This window comes from Neolamprologus brichardi, chromosome 19, assembly GCF_056152115.1.
Source record: "Neolamprologus brichardi isolate AB-2024 chromosome 19, ASM5615211v1, whole genome shotgun sequence".
Classification (NCBI taxonomy): Eukaryota; Metazoa; Chordata; class Actinopteri; order Cichliformes; family Cichlidae; genus Neolamprologus; species Neolamprologus brichardi.
Genome location: NC_142122.1, coordinates 296603 through 313472, shown reverse-complemented (window position 1 = coordinate 313472; position 16870 = coordinate 296603). Strand labels below are relative to the sequence as shown.

The 16870-nt window shown below is 45.1% G+C and overlaps 1 protein-coding gene across 1 annotated transcript in view; it reads left to right on the top strand.

Moving 5' to 3' along the window:
* The first annotated feature begins 1183 nt into the window (after positions 1 to 1183).
* The window catches only part of LOC102780911 (uncharacterized), a 35687-nt gene continuing 20000 nt past the window's right edge, over positions 1184 to 16870 (top strand). Inside the window, exons 1-2 of the mRNA XM_087832865.1 lie at positions 1184 to 1381; positions 1564 to 1915. Coding sequence (XP_087688991.1) covers positions 1364 to 1381; positions 1564 to 1915 — 370 coding nt within the window. The 5' untranslated portion in view covers positions 1184 to 1363. The remainder of the gene's footprint in view (positions 1382 to 1563; positions 1916 to 16870) is intronic.

Here is a 16870-nt window from a genome sequence, read left to right as displayed (position 1 = left end):
AGGGCCGGCCCGCGGCCAACAAAGCTTATTACACTCAAAGTTAATGAAAATGTTTCGGGATGTGTGCAGAAACAATAAAGATCAGTTTGTATTCGGTCGTGAGGATGATCAGAGTCGGCATCGTCTCCACCAGCATGCAGCGTGTTCCCGTAACACGAGTCCTGCTGTGTTGCAGCTGGGATGTGTCCCTCCGGGTCTGCCCTGTTCCCCGCTCATGTTCCAGGGTGGTGCCTTCATCCAACAGGCATTCGTCACATCTGCAGGTTCACTTCACTGCATGCTGCTGACGCCCACCTGCAGGATCGTGAAGCCTCCTACCTGCACAGAGTGACTGTAATGAGTGCAACCATCCGTTACCACGGTCCTCCTGACCCACCTGGGCTTCCTTCAGGTGTGCTTGTAGTGAAGGTTTACCTTCCCTGACGCGGAGCTTCGTTGTGAGTGTACTAAACAGTTCTTATCTTATTTCTAGCCAGTATCAGATCTTTCTGTGTCCCTGAGAGCACCATGCAGCCTTCAGTCTCAGCAGGTGTCAGTACAAACTAAGCTGTTATCTGTTCACCTAAACCTTAGTTAAACTACACTTTAACTGACCCCTGCTCTCTCCTGTCACTGCCTCTCTCTCATTCTCTTTTTGATGGCGAGTTCTTTTGTCTGTATTCATTTACACTCTTACTGATGTGAATGAATCCCTGAGCACGATTCCTGTCAGCTGCGCTTGATTTATCACACAACGTGCACACACCTGAGCTGAGCTAAGATTTTGAGTTGTAGGAGCCGTCGTCGTTGGGACGCTAGGTTAATGTTATTCCGGTTACCCGCCCTCGGGTTCAACTTCATTCCGGTTACCTGTCCTCGGGTTAATCTTACTCCGGTTACCCGCCTTCAGGTTAATCTTACTCCGGTTACCCGCCCTCGGGTTCAACGTTACTCCGGTTACCCGCCCTCGGGTTCAACGTTACTCCGGTTACCCGCCCTCGGGTTCAACGTTACTCCGGTTACCCGCCCTCGGGTTAATGTTACTCCGGTTACCCGCCCTCGGGTTAATGTTACTCCGGTTACCCGCCCTCGGGTTAAAGTTATTCCGGTTACCCGCCCTCGGGTTAATGTTACTCCGGTTACCCGCCCTGGTACCGTTGCGTTATTACGGCTCAGCGAGCAGTTATTGCAGCTGTCAGCTGTTTCCTGACCCGCGGGAGGACGTGAGAGCGCAGCTGCTGAAACAGTGCTCGGATTCATAAAGGCTGAAGGTGAACCACAGTTCTTTCTTTCACACTTGGAATTCTTTGCATGATTATCCGGGTCGGAGCACGTGGGAAGCCGTGACTGAGAAAGGTCTGAAAAGCCTTTTTATTGTGAGACGATGATTACTGGATGCCGAGTGAGTGCAAGCCGCCTTTCTTCTAAGCTGCTTATGGAGCGCAGGGTGAAGCTGCTCTGCTTTTGCTCTTGTTATTCTTGTTAATAACACCCACTTTTACAAACTGCAGTTTTGTGTTTTCTGCTTGTTTGTCTTGAATCGTGTTTGTGGGGAGACTCCACCCCCTCGCCCTTGTGCTGAAGGATCTCTGCAGGTGGAGGACGATGGCGAGAAGGTCTGCTGCTCTGTTTCTGCTGTTCTGCTGCTCTGTCAGTCGGGGCCAGTCGGAGGCTTCTGTCCCCCCGCCGGCGGTCATCTCCCAGGCCCTCCCCGTCCTCTGGGATGAACTGCGAGGGCTGAAGGAGCTGGTGCTGAGCCTGAAGGCGGAGGAGGTGGGCCGGCGTCAGATCCTGAGGAGGGTGGAGAGCTGGCTGAGGGATGGAGAGGTGCAGGCCGAGCAGCAGAGACGGAGCCTGGAGGGACTGAAGGAGGAAGCGCTCCGACAGGCGGAGGAGCTGAGGGGGAGGGTGGAGGAGCTGGAGGAGCAGAGCAAAGGTGAGGCCTCCTCCGTCACACTAAGTGTCATAGCTGCTCCTCAGACTGAGAGGTGCAGTGAGTTTGTGGTGTAGCACAGGTGAGTCCTGCTGAGGCAAAAATCATCAAACTGTTTTGAGCCGAAACAGAAACAGATGTTTGTGTATCAATCACTAGATTAATCAATCTAGTGATTGATTAATCTAGTGATTGATTAATCACGAGAGGCTGTCGCATAACAAGAGACAGACAAGGCGAAGCTGGAGCTGCAGTCTGAGAGCTTCGTGTTAGAGCGCGGGTATCGAAGTTAAGCTTACGAAGTATTTTTAAGAACATTTAACACGTTACTTGATAAAAACTGTCCAGTAATTGAAATCAACAGGAAAACAACCACGGAGGAGCAAACAAAGAATACCGTATATCGAGCATTCATAAAAAAGAGAAGCATAGAAACTGAAAGGAAGTATAAAACTTACAAAAATAAATGAATATAATGAGATCCTGTAAAAGAGAGTATTTCATAAAAAGGTTGGAACACAATGAAGATAACACGAGATATCTGGAACGTATTAAACAGTATAATCAAAGATGGATCAGGGAATAACGATGGGTACTTTATAGAAGCATTAATAACATGGAAGAGATAGTAAATGTTTTAATCAATTCTTCGTAAACATGGGGCCAAAACTGGCAGAAGAAATAAAGTTGATGGGACACAAAATACTGAAAGCAATAGAAGCTCAATGTTTTTAAGAGCAGTGGAAGAGAACAAAACCAGTACAGACTGGAACGATGTTGATGTGGTAACAGTAAAGATTGATGGTGTTGTAAAACCATTAAAGTATATATTCAACTTGTCGTTTCAAACAGCGGTTTTGCTGAAGTTATTCCCGTTTACAAAACCGGTGAAAGGCATCACTTTACAAACTATAGACCAGTGTCAATACTCTCCCAGTTCTCTAAGATACTGGAAAAACTCTTCATAAAAAGATTTGACAGTTTTGTGGAGAAATATGAATTACTGACAGATAGTGAGTTTGGGTTCAGGTCAGCAGGTCAGCAGCTTTGGCACTGATAGATTTAATGAGATAACAGGATGTGTGAATAATAAGAGGTACGCACTCGTTTTCTTATTTTTTTTTTTTTTTTTTTTCTTTGCCTGTCCCGTTTGGCTCTTTTGCCATCAGAATTATTGTCTAAAGGCGAAGAAAGATGCCCAACGGATTTTCTTTACCAAATTGACCATCCCAGCTTTGCCGTAATGGTCCATTTGATTCACCTTTTATTCTTTATTTTATTTTCACTTGCTGAATACGGGACAGACTTGACTGGGGGAAAGAAAAGGGAGAAAGAAAGAGGGAAAGAAAAACAGTTGAGAAGAGGGACGGGGGAGAAGGGCAAAAAACAGAATAAGCAAAAAAAAAGAAAAAAAAATACATGTATCGATCACCTGGATCACCTGTTGAGAAAGAAAAAAGAAAACAAGCAGAAGAAAACGAGAGTAATACAATAAACAACATCACAATGATATATGGGAATATGACACTAAATACTAAATATTAAACATTATTGTGCAGCACGTAAGATCGACAGCACAGTGTGCATTGAGGTAGGAGCCAAAAAGGGTGTAGTTTGTGTGTGTGATCACCCGTGTGTACACCTGTGAGTATGGACGCGCTTGTTTTCTTAAAAGGTTCCCTCATGTAATGATCTGCTAGAGGGTGTGGGGGGCCACTGCCCCGTCCTCCAGGGCATGAAGTAGGTATGGAGGAGATCAAAACCCCAGACATCCAGAGGCCCCCAGAACACAAGAGACCAAGGAAGACCAACAGAGGGGCAGCCGTGCCACTGTCCCAGAAAGAGCTGAGGAGAGTCCCAGATGAGGGGTCACCCAGCAGCCACGGAGCAGAAGCCAGGGGGGGTTGCAGCGACGTGCCCGTGAGCTCCGCCGGCAGCCAGCTGTGCCTGAGTGACCGAGCCCCAGGCCGAGAGGCCGGGGGCACCCCACCTCCGAAGTGGCCCAAGCAAGCCCCAGGCTCCAGGCCCCGATAAGCAGCCGCCAAGGAGTGAGCCGGTGTGCACCCGGACGCCCACCCCCGGACACAAAGAACCACCAACGCACCGATGTCTGAGGGAGTCCGCCCCCGGCAGGGGAAGTGGTGGGGGGAGATAGGCCTCCAAACCTTGGAGGGCCTGAGCTGTCCTCAGAGAGGTGGCGTCTGATACCCAACCTGACATATGGACACAGACATACAGGCACACACAGATACAAACATCCATTCCCACCCTCATGCTCTCATATGCACTTACTCCACACTTAACCAACGTGGAGACAGACATAAAGAGACGCTGTACACACAATCACACTCCCCAAGCATACTCTACAAACCGGGTCTAGGTACCCTTGCCCCTGGGGGGGGGAACCGCACCCAGACCCAGGTTGTGTTACCCTTTTTCCCTGCGGTAGAGAGAAGCAGACCGCCCCGACTCCGCAGCAGCAGGGAGGCCCCACATTCCGGACCCCAGTCGGACGGCCAACTCCTCCTCCTAGCCCCCCTGCTCCAGCAGACCGCAGAGAACGAGGGTGAGAGAAGACTCCTAACCTCCCTCCACCCGCTCATTGTAGTGTTGATGTATGTGTGTTCTAAGGTGCATTTAAAACCCAGGAGGGCATGGAGCTACCTGCCAGAGAGCAGCAGGTAAGCGCATAGTCCCTCCTGCTAGCCCTCAATGTCTACGTGTATTTAAAATTGAGAGGTGGGCAACGACGCCAGGGGTGAGGTGTACACCCTGATGGTAATTGAGATTCCGTGTAGCGTGCCCACCCCCAAGATCCTATATGTATGTGTAATGAGAGTGTGAGTAATGTGAATGTCTAAGTTGCGGGATAAAATTGAGGCAGAGGCAGCCAGAAGGGGACAGAGGGGGGGGTTACCCCCTCTGCACCCTGGTGACACACCCCCACTCCAAGGCCCTGCATGTGTGGGTGGTTGTGGTGGAGCGGGAAGAGGGAGGCAGCTGGAGATGGGGAGGGAAGGAAGGGAGGGGCAATTGACCCCTCCCTGGGGCCAGCTCCCCCGCTGACCCCAGTAGGCACCCCCATACTCCGCGACCCGCCAGGGAAGGGGGGCCCAGGCCCATCCCAACCGGGGCCCAGCGCAGCGGCGCCGCCCGGCCCCACAGAGCCCGGGGCAGTCCACCCAACCCCACCACAGAGAAAACTGCACCCACCCCATCATCCACTCATCTTCCAGACTACATAAGACAATAGACGCCCAGGCTGAGATCTTCCTCCACCTCTCCTGTATCTCCCCCTCTTGCAGAGAGAGTTCCTGAGAGAGGAAAGCTCCTGCAAGATGTGACAACCCCCCCCCCCCCCCACCAGTTGAAGAGCCCCCCAGATGGCTCGGCGCACCGGCGGCACCCCGCGCCAGTGGCGGGCCCCCATATACCCACCGGCCCACAACCCCGGCAACACACCAACCAGGACCCAGGCCCCCGAGGCCCGGCCAGGGCCCCAGGCCAGAGCCGGAGCGCCCCCAGAACCTCACGCCCGTCCCGGACCCACCCAGGGGCAGCCAGGCTACCAGGTCAGTAACCCCCGTCCGTCAGCACAGACCCTCCCCTAGCCCCGCTGCACGTAGCTACGAGGAAACCGTCACCCAAGAGCCAACAGAGCCCCTAATTGGCCATGACCGCTACCCCGGGTTGAGCCCCCCAAGGAAGATGCTCCCGAGAAACCCCCCAACGCCCTAAGCCTGACCCTACCCCCACACCAATCACAACAGTGAAGGCGAGACCAAAATATGACCCCCCACCCCCACTAGGTGATGGAGCTGATCAGAGGAGCCCAGAGCGATTGATCTGATGTGGTGGCAGAGGCTGTATCAAGACTAATGTAATCTAATAGATAATTTCTATATTGGTTAGAATTAAGATTGTTTTTATTTTTCCAGTTCATGAGGACTGTTTTCTTGGCGATGCATAGGGCAGTGAAAACCATATGGGTTATATTCTTTTCTGAAGTGACATTATCTAAGCTGCCCAACAAACACACTAAGGGGGAAGTTGGAATGTTACATTTCAGACACTTTGATAAGTCTTCACATATCTCGCGCCAAAACTTCTGAACTGGTGGACAGAACCAAAGAGCATGGATATAATTGTCCGGTGAATTGGTTTGGCAGTGTGAGCAGTTGTTGGTAGATGCAAAGCCCATCTTGAACATCCGATGACCTGTATAGTGCACTCTATGTAGTATTTTGTATTGAATTAATTGAAGATTGGGATTTTTGATTAGATGAAAGGTTTTTAAGCAAATCTGAGACCAGAAGTTTTGGTCTAAGTTAACTGATAAATCCGCTTCCCATTTTGCAATAGGAAGTGATATTGATTCATCTATTTTAGAAAGCATTCTGTATATTTTGGATAGTAATTTGGGGGTTTTAAGAGTAAAAAATTGAACCACACTTGGTGGTGTTTGTAGTTCAACTTGACCCGGTTTAAATTTCTTTTTTATTATGGATTTAATTTGTTGATATTCTAAAAATCTTTTCTTGTTGATCCCATATTGTGTAACTAGTCTGTCAAATGAAATAAATTCTGTTCCTTCTAGTATATGTTCTACATATTTGATTCCTTTACCATTCCAATCTGAAAAGTTTATCATATTATTGTTTTGTAATATGTCAGGGTTGTTCCAGATAGGTGTACGTTTGCATGGGATTAATGAAGACTCTGTCAACTTCAGAAACTCCCACCATGCTGTCAGAGAAGAGCTGATGTTGATGCTTTTGAAGCATTCATGTCGTTGGATGTTTGAGCTGATAAATGGTAGATCTGAAATCTCTAGATTATTGCAAAGTGCTTGTTCTACATCTAGCCAAGGTTCATCTAAAAGGGTATGTTTTAGCCATCCTGAGATAAACTGAAGCCTGTTGGCTAAGAAGTAGTGCTGAAAGTTAGGTAGTTCTAATCCTCCTTTATCCTTGGTCTTTTGTAGTGTTTTTAAGCTTATACGTGGGGGCTTATTTTTCCAAAGGAATTTGGACATATATGAATCTAGAGATCTGAACCAATCTTGCGGCGGTTTAGTTGGGATCATTAAGAATAAATAATTTATTTTTGGTAATACCATCATTTTTATAGCAGCAACCCTTCCCATGAGTGATATGGGTAGACATTTCCATCTAGCCAGATCACCTTCTATTTTCTTTAAAAGTGGGGTATGGTTTAATTTAGTTAGATCTGCAAGCTTGGGAGAAATATTAATACCTAAATATTTTATATTTCCCGATTGCAGTGGAGTAGAAGAGGAATTATGGAAGCAGCAATTAATAGGAAGGACTGTAGATTTTGACCAGTTAATTGAGTAATCTGATATTCTTGCAAAAGAGTTTATCAATTCAATCACCCCAGAGATATTGGTTTGTGAATTTTGGAGGAAGAGTAACACATCATCAGCATAAAGGCTGATTTTATGTTCCACGTTCTTGCATTTTATGCCCTTAATTGCTGAATTCTGTCTAATTGCTGCTGCTAGTGGTTCGATAAAAATTGCAAACAGTGAAGGGGAGAGTGGGCATCCCTGCCTGGTGCCCCTCAGGAGACATAAGCTGGAGGATGTCTGGTCATTTGTTCTGACACAAGCTGTTGGGGAATTATATAATATTTTTAACCAGTTGATGAAAGAAGATCCAAAACCAAATTTGTGTAAAGTTGCAAATAGAAATTTCCAGTTAACTCTGTCAAACGCTTTTTCTGCATCTAAGGAAAATATTGTAGTTTCAAGGTTTTTACTGTATGAGTAGTCTATCAAATTAAGTAATCTACGTGTATTTGTTGATGAGTGCCTACCTTTTATGAAACCAGTTTGGTCAGGATGAATTAAGAGGGGGGTTATTTTCTCTAGTCTCTTCGAGAGAGCTTTGCAGATTATTTTGAGGTCTACATTAATAAGGGATATTGGACGATAGCTTGAGGGATATACAGGGTCTTTGCCTGGTTTTAGCAGGAGATTAATGTTTGCAGAATTCATATTTGATGGAAGTCTGCCCTTTTCTTTGATTTCTAACAACGTTCTGTAAAAAACTGGTGCTAGAATCGTCCAGAATTCTTTGTAGAATTCTGCAGGAAAGCCGTCTGGACCTGGAGCCTTATTATTGGACATACTTATCAGGGCTTCCTGGAGTTCACCTGATGTCAGTGGCGAATCCAGTGCCATTGCTTGAGCTTCTAATAATTTTGGGAGAGTTATGTTGTCTAAAAATTGATCAATTTCCTTTTTAGATGGGTTTATTTGTGGTGAATACAACGTTTTATAGAAATCCCTGAAAATGTTGTTTATTTGTTTCGGTTCATATATTGTGTTCCCAGATGAATCTTGAACAGCACATATAGTTGTTTTTTCTTTATTTATTTTTAGCTGGTTTGCTAGAAATTGACCAGATTTATTACTATGTTCATAATTTTGTAAGCGTAGTCTTTGTACTAAGAATTTTGTTTTTCTATCAATTATCTCATTTAATTCTAGTTTTGTTTTGCGTATTTTGTTCAATGTTTCCTGATCTTGGTGGAACGCGTAGGCTTCTTCTAGTGATTTGATGTTTTTTTCCAATTCCTGAATATTTTTGTTTTCTTTTTTCTTTTTATGTGATGAGAAAGAAATTATTTTACCTCTCATCACAGCTTTCCCTGCTTCCCATAAAACAGAAGCTGATGTTCCGGGAGTGTCATTAAAGTCTAAATATGAAGTCCACTCTTTTTTAAAATATTTAATAAAGTCTTCATCTTTAAGCAGTGATGTATTAAATCTCCAGTTTTTACTTGGCATAGTATTATTCTTGTGCATTAGTGTTAAAGATACAGGAGCATGATCGCTGACAGCTATAGGGTGAATCTCAGTGTCTGAAATGTCACTCAGCAGTGAGCTGCTGACCAAAAAATAATCTAGACGAGAGTAGGAGTGATGAACATGTGAAAAAAAAGTATATTCCTTACTGGTGGGGTGAAGGGAGCGCCATGCATCGCAAAGACCAAAGTCGCTCATATACTGTTTGATTATATTTGTGGACTGCCAATTACGCTGAGTTCCTGCTGTATTGAGCCTATCCATTTCTTCATTCAGTCCAAGGTAGAGGTCGCCTCCAAGCACAAGTGTGCCATCTAAGTGTTCAGAGAGTGCACTGAAAAAACCGTGAAAGAATGAGGGATCATCAACATTTGGACCATATACACTTACAATACATAGCTTTTTATCAAGTATAGATAGTTTAATGATTAAGAATCTGCCCTCTGGATCTATAACTGTATCGAGTACTGTGAAATTAATTTTTTTATGGATTAAAATTGCTACTCCCCTTTGTCTAGAATTATAACAAGCTGAGAACACATTAGGAAACTCAGGTGTTTTAAGTTCATTCGAACCTCTAAGAGGTCTGTGGGTCTCTTGTAAAAGGACAACATCTGCCTGTAGTTTTTTGAGTTGGTTAAATATTTTTAACCTCTTTTCTCTGGAGCCAGCTCCATTTACATTCCATGTAACGAATCTTAGTGCACCCATAGATGTCTGTACATAACTAGGGGTGTACTCTGTGTGTGTCGCTTAGACAGGTGGAGAGAATACATCACTTGTTCATAAATAAGGAGAGGGAGAGAGAGAAAAAATGTGTGGCGAGATGCTCCCTGAGTCTGACTATGTGTTTGCATATTTACTAATATGAGTATGCTTGGCTTAAGTGTGTGTATCCTGTAGGTCTGTGTGCGCTGTCTGACTGATGTAAATGTGCTGCCGTTGAGCGCATGACTGTGCGTGATCGTGCAGTGAGTAAGTGTCGAAATAAATGATGTTGTTTGTGGATGAGTGTGGAAGTAGGTGATCGAAGCAGTGAAAGAAATAAAGAAAGAAACCAAGGAGGAGGGTGAGCAGCATAAAAACAAGAGGGGGAAAAGAGAGAAGAAAAAAAAAACAAAAAAAAAAACGAGAAGAGTGAAAAGAAAACGTAAACATTCCAATTAAATCACTGACGGAGAGTGACGGTGTTAATACTGCTATGAAATCACACTTAAGATGCGATTTGATATCGGTAAGTTAAACAGATGTTAATGCAAGTTAGTGTGAGTGGATAGGGAAAGGGTGTAGCGGATTCTTATCTGGTCTGAAGTTAATACAGCCACGGAGTGATGTTGGGGTCGCGGTGGAGCTGTCCGTCCACGTACAGCCGGTCCACAGCGATGACAGCGCGGGAGCCTTTCTGGATGAAGCCGCGTCGAATTGGGAAGAGGACCCTGCGTCGTTCCAGGATCTCTTTGGGGAACTGATCGTTCACGCTGAAGTCCGTTCCTTTTAATTCCCTGCCGCGGCTTTTCACATGTTGCTTTTGTTTGAAGTGGCCGAATTTGGCCACGATAGGACGTGGTCTCCCGGCCGTAGCTCGAATGGGGCCGAGGCGATGCACCCTATCGAAAACGATGTTCTTCACCGTGTCCTCCGGCAGCTTCAGGTGGGTTTGGATGAAGCTTTTTACCGTGGTCTCCGCGTCCTCTCCAGCGGCTTCTGGAATACCAGAAAATACTAGATTATCACGCATGCTACGAGCTTGTAGATCAATAACCGTTTCTTTTATTTTTTTATTTTCTCTATTGAGCTGAGTAACATTTTCTGTGAGAGATTTCACCGACTCCCTTAGCGTGGCATTTTCAGCAGCGAGCGTTTCCACTTGCTGCTGGCTGAACTCCAGGGATTCTCGCAAGCATTTAAATTCCCGGTGAAGAATCTCCACCAAGGACAGCCTTGCGTCGAAACTGGACAATCGCTTGTCGATTGACTCCAGTATGTCGGCAATATCTTTGCCAGCTGGCGATGTTGTGCCGGGGGAATCTGCCGGGCGTTGTCTTTTCGACGACGGCGTCTCAGATTTAGCCGGGGAAGCTGCACTCTGAGCCTTCTTCATCACGAGATCCTGAAAGCACTGATCAATATAATCTTGGAGAGCCTCTAAACTCTCCCTGTTGTTCTCCAGGGTGTTGGAGATTATTTAGACAAATATTGTTAGTTATGAGACAATTGATAAGTGTATTTGGTAATACTGAAGCTTAAAGAAATTTGTTCAAATCTAAACTACCATTTGCTTTAATTTTCCGCCAAAATCTCCGGCGTCTGACGTCAGTTACAACATGAATCGCTTACCTTGACCGTCACTTCCGCTTACCTTCGCCTTCTGCCTCACCTCGCCTTCTGCCTCACCAAAAAACAATAATTTTCATCCTTCAGCTTCGTGTTAGAGCGCGGGTATCGAAGTTAAGCTTACGAAGTATTTTTAAGAACATTTAACACGTTACTTGATAAAAACTGTCCAGTAATTGAAATCAACAGGAAAACAACCACGGAGGAGCAAACAAAGAATACCGTATATCGAGCATTCATAAAAAAGAGAAGCATAGAAACTGAAAGGAAGTATAAAACTTACAAAAATAAATGAATATAATGAGATCCTGTAAAAGAGAGTATTTCATAAAAAGGTTGGAACACAATGAAGATAACACGAGATATCTGGAACGTATTAAACAGTATAATCAAAGATGGATCAGGGAATAACGATGGGTACTTTATAGAAGCATTAATAACATGGAAGAGATAGTAAATGTTTTAATCAATTCTTCGTAAATGTAACCCATGGTTATTTTATTGCCAATTGTATTCCATTTTTATTCTAATTTGAAGTGTTACTGTTTTGTTAAGTTCTGAGTTTTCCCATGTACCGTGAATGCACCATAGCGCGTGCGTGGTGACTTTCTTTCACTGCATCCGCCTGCACGGAGCTAGATGCGCAAAAGCTGTGTGGAGATTCAGTCTGTAACGTGTTGCGCTACGGAATTAATGTTTTCTTTGAAGAATATCCTGGTGAGTCTCATAGTTGCAGTTTAAGTTGTGATTCACAGTCCAGTTCTGAGCATAAAACCAGTCAGGATACTATGCTTGTCAGAAATGTGATATTTGTCTTAGAACCTGTTAATGATTGCTTAGCTGTGTTAGCCTGTGGAAGGTATGCTAGCGTACCCACATGTGCTCCCTGGGCTAATGCGTTTATATGTGACGTTTTAGCTAACACACCACGGAGACACTTTTCATGCTTCATGATTTGCAGTGAAATGTATTTTTGTTGTTGATAAATTGTTATTGGCCAATAAGAACTGTATAGATGTGTGATGTGTGGGGAAAAAAGGGATAATATTAGAGGAAGACATGTTTTATTTTACAAGTGAAGTGATTGGACTGCACGTTGTGTGCAGACTGGTTTTTTATGTGGTAGAAATCTGCTGCAAGGACCGAGGGGTGCCATCTAAGGACTGGATGCCACTGGAGGTGCCTAGAAAGGACATTCTCAATCTGAAGGCCACCTGTTCCCTTGGAGGGTGGTAGGATACAACGATTTGCAATTTTTTTTTGGATTAACGTTTTCCTGAGATCTCAGGACGCTTTGTGTTGTTACTTTTTTTCCTTTTTTTTGGGTCAGATCTGATTCCACTTAACAAAAAGAAACTGGTGGAAAAAAAAGCAAACCAGTGACTAAAGACAATTAACACTCACTAAGAACACTGAATACTAAGTGCACTGAACTGAAATGGACAGCCTACCTAAACCATTTATGGACACTTTAAGTGATATATTGTACATTGTTGAGATTTGCATGTTTGAGATTATTTAAATGTTTTGTTCATGTCTATGCTTTGGACCATTTAAATGTTGAATACACTCAAATCACTTTTCTTCCTTTAAGTTGTTGTCAGTGTCTCATTCTGAGTGGAGGGATATTCCTTCTTTAAGTTGAGTTACCACTGCCAGTCTCCTTACGATCCTAACTGAACCCAATGAGTAGATTCTCAAATACTGTTTTCCTTGACTTTGTATGACAGATTACTGCGGATTCGACTGATTTTGGACTACTCAGTTAAAAAGGGTGACAAATAGTGGCGAGCCAGCCAGGAGATTGGCATAGTGGTTTTACCTCCAACTCATATGACACACTGAGTAATACGTTTATTTTTGAAAATGGCACTTGACCTTTGTGAACGCTTTAGAGTTGATAGCCAGAAAACCCTGCTTATTACAGGTATTGAAAGACACCGTAGTGAACATGATATAACTAATGTTTTCGAAGTCAATGGTAAGATCTCTAACATTGTCAGGGTCCCTGATGAGCCACATCAGCCCGAAGGCAGAACACTTATAGCGTATGAGTCTGAACAGGCTATCTTAAAGATAGACCCTTCCACCTTAGGGGAAGTTGTCAGCCCTGTAGACCCTACAGTGAAATGGGTTTCCAAAACTGTCAGAGATATCACCCAAGAAGAAATGGGCAAGGAAGTGGCCCGTAGATACCTGAAGGAACTTGAGTTTATGGGGGGCAGTGGGAGGGCAGGCTTCCTCAGTATTTTCCAAGACGAGTTGCAGGCCAGCCCTACCCCCCAGACTGAGACACGATCACCCGTTGACCATAACGTTAATACGACAGCTGACATCATTCCCAATACTGATTCAAGTGAACCCGTAGAACCCACAAGTGCTTTCAGCCCACATACTGACACTTTTGCTGGTCCAGTGCATGTAGACGAGAGCATCTACAACCCTTCGCATATTCAGAAAGTAGTGGTTGAACATGTTATTCGTAATGAGCCAAGTCACGCACCCCTTGCTCATGCTAAGATACGTACCTTCTCAGGCCGACTTCCACGGCCCAACGGTGAAGTCAACTATGAGACATGGCGTACCCAAGTCGATCTTCTACTCACTGACCCTTTTCTGACTGATGCCCTCAAAGTGAGGAAGATACTTGAGAGCTTACTTAGCCCTGCATCTGAAATTGTAAAGCCTCTGGGGGTCACTGCGACACTAAGCACTTATGTCACTCAGCTTGATTCAGCCTTTGGAGTTGTTGAGGACGGTGAAGAGCTTTACACTGCCTTTCTTGGCTCGAATCAAAACAGCGGAGAGAACCCATCTGCCTTCTTGAACCGTCTTCACAGCCTTCTCACACGAGTCATTTCTAGAGGGGGAGCCCCTCCTGCAAATGTAAATGAACTGCTTCTTAAGCAATTCATTAGAGGTTGCTGGGACCAAAGCTTGATAATAAGTCTCCAGCTTGAAGCAAAAAAGAGCTTTCCACCCTCATTTTCAGAGCTTCTCCTCATGTTAAGGACTGAGGAAGAGCGTCGCTTCGCCAAGTTGGACCGCATGAAGAAACATTTGGGTGCAACAAAAGCTGCTGCACACGCACACTCAGTTTTTAGTATGCCCATTTTTGGCCAAGCGCCACTTGCGACTCCTACTCCAACCGACAGTGAAGCTGTGAAACTCGAACAAAAAGTTAGTGAGCTCACAAAGCAAGTTGAACAGTTAACTTTAACGCAAAGGCCAAGGAGCACCGCCCCAAGTACTGAACCTCTTGTAAGCACTAAATCCAGATCTGTGAACCCAAAACCGAATGAAACTGCCAAGCTTGAAGGTCAAATAGCTGAGTTGACCAAACAAGTCCAAATGCTTGTCCAAAGCCAAAGCCATTCAACCAAACCTGAGAGATATGAGCCCAAAAATTCTCTAGCTGTCAACACCAGAAACTCACAGGCATTTGCTAAAGTTCCTGGCACACCTAGGGCATGGTTTTGCTTTAAGTGTGGGGAAGACAATCATATTGCAGTAAGCTGCTCAAATGACGCTAATCCCACACTTGTCCGAGAAAAGCATGCAGAGTTGAGAAAGAAACGGGCTGATTTTGCTGCACGTCAGGCCACAGCCCCGTTTGCTTTAAACTAGTGGCAGCTCCTGTCGTGGGACACCCAGGAGCTGAAACCCTTGATTCCCCCAGTCCCGAGACATTAGCTTGTGGTCCTGAAGTGCAAATCACAGAGCCCATTCATCCCATACACAGCCTAGATCCTAACTTCCTCTTCCCTCAAGGTCTCATAGGCCCACGCTGTGCAGCCTCAGTATTTGTTGACGGGGTACCCTGTGAATCCATAATGGATTCAGGCTCACAGGTTACGACCATTTCTGAGTCTTTTCACAAGATGCACCTTTCCCACCTTCCCATCCAACCAATACATGCTCTTCTTGAAATTGAAGGAGCAGGAGGGCAAAACGTGCCATACTTGGGTTATGTTCAGACTTGCATTACATTTCCCGAAAACATTGCAGGCAAAGAACAACAATTAGCTGTCTTGGCCCTTGTTGTTCCTGAGTGTCACTTTAACAGTAGAATTCCGCTGTTGATAGGGACAAATGTGCTTTTACGGGTTTATGGACAGTTAGTACATCAAGATGGTCCCAAGTTCATTCGTAAGCTACACTCTAAGCAGTTTGCAACGATCCTTCAACACGTTGCCCAAGTACAAAGAAATGATACTCATTCCTGCCCTGTCATGTTGCATAGCAAAGGGGCAGTGACAATCCCTGCAAGACACAAACAATGCCTAATGGGAAATGTGAGGTTAAGAAAGAACAACCGGAACACAAGTTTTGTCCTTGAGCCGCATGAGCAATACAAGTTACCAGGTGGATTGCTTCTTGAATCTGCTTTAGTGGACATTCCTTTTAATTCCAGCAGTAAAGTACCTGTCATTGTACACAATGTTAGTGAACATGCTGTTACATTGCAGTCAAATAGTATTGTCGCTCAAGCTTGTGCAGCCCAACACGTTTCCCCACTAGCACCGAGTCAAACTCAGAATCCTCCAAGTCGAAATGAACCAGACAGCGACAACCTCACATTCAACCTTGATGATTCTCCCATCCCAGAGCAATGGAAAGAGCGAATTCTGGGAAAACTGAGATCCATCCCTGAAGTTTTTGCTCTCGATGACATGTCCCATGGCCACACCACAGCTGTGAAGCACCAAATCAAATTGAACAATGAAACACCTTTCAAAGAGCGGCCAAGGCCCATACACCCAAGTGACAGAGAAGCTGTCAAACAACATCTAAGGGAATTACTGGATGCAGGCATCATTCGAGAGTCACAAAGTCCTTTCGCCTCACCAATTGTATTGGTAAGGAAAAAGAATGGCTCGATAAGGCTATGCATAGATTACCGTAAACTAAATCTAAGAACTATTCGAGATGCATATGCCCTGCCAAATATTGAGGAGACATTCACAGCTCTGAGTGGAGCTAAATGGTTTTCAGTCATGGACCTTAAGTCCGGTTACTATCAGGTGGAGGTAGCCGAGGAGGACAAGCCTAAGACAGCCTTTGTGTGTCCTCTTGGGTTCTATGAATTTAATAGGATGCCACAGGGTGTTACAAATGCCCCAAGCACCTTCCAACGCCTGATGGAGAAGTGTGTGGGTGATCTCCACCTCACCGAAGTGCTTGTCTTTTTAGACGACCTGATTGTGTTCTCAGACACATTAGAAGAGCACGAATCCAGGCTAATGAAAGTTCTTACTCGCTTAAGAGACTACGGTCTTAAATTATCCCCAGAAAAATGCCACTTCTTCAAAACATCTGTGAAGTATTTAGGGCATGTTGTGGATGCTCACGGAGTCCACACCGATCCCGAAAAGATCTCTGCTCTGAAATGTTGGCCGCGCCCATCCAATTTCAAAGAGCTTAAATGTTTTTTAGGCTTCGCTGGATACTATAGGCGTTTCGTTGAAGGGTACTCCAAGATAGCCAAACCACTGAATCGTCTCACTGCCGGTTACCGGCCACCGAAAAAGAGAGGCAAGATTTACAAGAGAGAACCGCCCAGACTTTCTTACAGTCCCACTCAGCCTCTCGGGGAACAATGGACTCATGAGTGTGAAACCTCCTTCCGAACAATAATCGAAAAGCTGACTTCTGCACCAATTCTTGCTTTTGCCAACCCACAACTCCCCTATGTATTGCACACGGATGCTTGTCGGGATGGGTTGGGAGCTGCGCTCTATCAGGAGCAAGAGGGGAGGCTGAGAGCAGTTGCTTACGCTAGCAGGGGGCTT